The 2,757-nt window shown below is 36.2% G+C and overlaps 1 protein-coding gene across 1 annotated transcript in view; it reads left to right on the plus strand.

Annotated features, from left to right (window-relative positions):
• Positions 1–342: 342 nt before the first annotated feature.
• Positions 343–2,757, plus strand: part of LOC118733618 (potassium channel subfamily K member 1-like) — a 5,979-nt gene continuing 3,564 nt past the window's right edge. The window contains exon 1 of the mRNA XM_036463087.1: positions 343–1,494. Within this exon, the coding sequence (XP_036318980.1) occupies positions 828–1,494 (667 nt within the window). The 5' untranslated portion in view covers positions 343–827. The remainder of the gene's footprint in view (positions 1,495–2,757) is intronic.

The following is a 2,757-nucleotide window of genomic DNA, read 5'->3' on the forward strand; positions in this document are numbered from 1 at the left end:
CACTGTGCACAATGTGGGGTTTAGAATACGCCTAAATCTTAATATATATTAGCATGTACATACATCCACTTACATACATACATACATAAATACATAAATACATACATACATATATATGCTCATATATATGTATGAATATTGTCTAGAAAACAATTTAGCTTTATAGTAAATAGTTGATACTAACAAATGAAGCATTTTCTTTCACTACTCAAGTAGTTATGTAAACATAGATATGTATGTATGTATAGTACATACATATGTATGTATATAAACAAAAGCGAAAAAGTGCAACGCGCAGCAAAATTTCAAGCACAAGCACAATTAAAGTGATCAGCGCACATTTCAAATCTCTGATTCCAGAATTCAGTTGATGAGTAAGCGACCGACGAGTGAGATTAATAAACCGCAAGTTAGACTTTAATTTAAAAATTAAATTCAGAAATGTAGTAGCAAACGAACAGCAACTAAATAAAGTATTGCCATTGGTTTCACTATTAGTGGACCTCTAAAAATTTTTCATAAAAAAGTGTACGTGCGTGTGAAAAAAGTAAATCCACGTTGGTGTCAAATTTCGTCGTTGTGATTATGCATAACATCAATCTAAATCGTGCCCGGTAGTAATTTTTGTTGTCATAGAGTACACAAGTATTTAACCATCTATCTACACATTTACTTACACCAAATGCACACTTCAACACTTTTACGAGAATATCTAGTTAGCCAGAAAAAAAGGTTAATAACGTGTCAAGACACTTAAGCACTGTTCATATTGGCATGTCACGTGCCGCCACTCCTCACTATTCATTACTACCACAAGCGTAAATGTAATGATGCCTTCGAAAGCTTTTCATTTTCGACGCAATGGCTACGAGGATCTGGATAAGTGCAATCAATCATCAGAGGAAAGTCTACCTCGCTTAGCGTGCGTTGAGAGTCGAACCCAAGCGGCAGCCGTTACAGCGTTTGGTCAACGAAATCAACCAAAGCATCGCATTTTCTCAATTTCCGACACGACATTAAATCTTACGCCAGCGGCGACATCTAACACCAAACACCATCCAACACCTGCAAACAGCCTGACCCAACACAAATCGTCGTCGTCGTCGCCGTCGCCGTCGCCACATTGCGTCCTTCACAATCAATCAACGCAGAGTCTCAATAATGGTATTAGCCTTGGTTCAATTGTGCTGGTGCGTTCGCATGGCACTTGCACCGTGCAAGACTGTGGCGGAGGCGCTGGGCAAAGTTGCTCCAGCTTTAACCTTGGATACCATCATGTCACCAAGAAGCAAAGCAGCGTTGCCGCCGCCAAAAAGTGGGAATGTGGGCGCAAGCAAAATATTCGTTTACTTTGCTTTACACTCTTTTATTGTGTTTACTTAGCAATTGGCAGTGTTTGCTTTCAAATTGTGGAAACACCGGTCGAAGGGGAATTGCGTGCTGCTGTGCGTTTGCTGCGCGCCAACTTCCTGCAAAAGTATCCTCAAATACCGGGTAAAGTTTTATTATATAAAAGTATTTGTCTTTGTGTCAATCTTCCAATTTTGGAGCGGCCCACTACTAAACACTCACACACATGCATATTTTAGGAGATGAAATTAGTAGTACATGAACATTCCTGAATTCATGCATACATACATATGTTCTGCGTATGTACGCAAATGTTTAGGGAACATATTTTTGTTTGCACATTAGGGTGTCTCACCAAAAAAAAGTTGCGTTTTTTTCACCGGAATTATGAAGTGTATTATATTTTAAGACCTCCGCCAAAATATCTGGCAAACATATTAAGTCAAAAATCTTATTATTTTAATTGCGTTGCTACAATTTTTGCAGACCTTCTCTCATCTATCATTTGAGGTGTTGTTTTTTGGGAAAATACTTGTGTTTTTGAAAACTAATTTTATTTATAAAACACTCACTTGTTAGCGGTATTTTGAAAGGGGCCCATCTTACGTAAATCTTAATATTTTGGCGAAATAAGTTTTATAATGCCGATGGAAAAACAGTACAGATTTTTTTCGTATGGAGAAGGATGCACCTTAATGTACATACATATGCACCTTTGTAAATATTTGTTTAGCATTAAGTCAAGCAAATTTGCTGTGTTATCCCAATTTGTAATTTAACACTTATATACATATGTAAAAAAAACAAGATTTCTGCAAAATTATGTACCGTATTTTCTCTATTACGAAGTCGTTGAAGCCAGTCATTACTTTTTTTTTTGTTTTGTGTGGCAGTACGCAACTTTAACCACTGTACCATGATGGTCGTAAAAATTCGTTATTTAGAGGAGCATTTTTTTAAGAAAGAGCCGTTTTGCGTACAAGGGAAATTCGTGACAGAGGAGTTCACTAAAGAGAATGTATGAAAAAAAAACAAAAAAAAACAAGTAATTTTTAAGCAAAAAACTAAAACCGACTTCAATTCTCATATAAAATTTTATGAGTACCAAAATTTTATGAGTAAATCAAATTAGTATGGGACCATCTCGGTGGTACCACCTTTTCATTAAAAAAATAAATATAGAAATCGATTAACGTGGTCCAAAGTTATGCCGTAACATACATTTTTTGAAGTCGGTTAAAAATAAATGGAAGTCTTCAAACAAACCTTGTTTAAGGAGGAGTCTTCATTGTATGGGAGTTGATTAGAGAGGATGCGGGCAGAAGCGAGATAGTTAGGACCAAATACATCTACTTTCTCTAAAATTAGTAAATTCTGCAACAAAGCAATGCAAAGTGAGGCCTTTTA

Source organism: Rhagoletis pomonella, unplaced genomic scaffold (assembly GCF_013731165.1).
Source record: "Rhagoletis pomonella isolate Grant_MI unplaced genomic scaffold, Rhpom_1.0 Rhpom_scaffold_00002, whole genome shotgun sequence".
NCBI lineage: Eukaryota > Metazoa > Arthropoda > Insecta > Diptera > Tephritidae > Rhagoletis > Rhagoletis pomonella.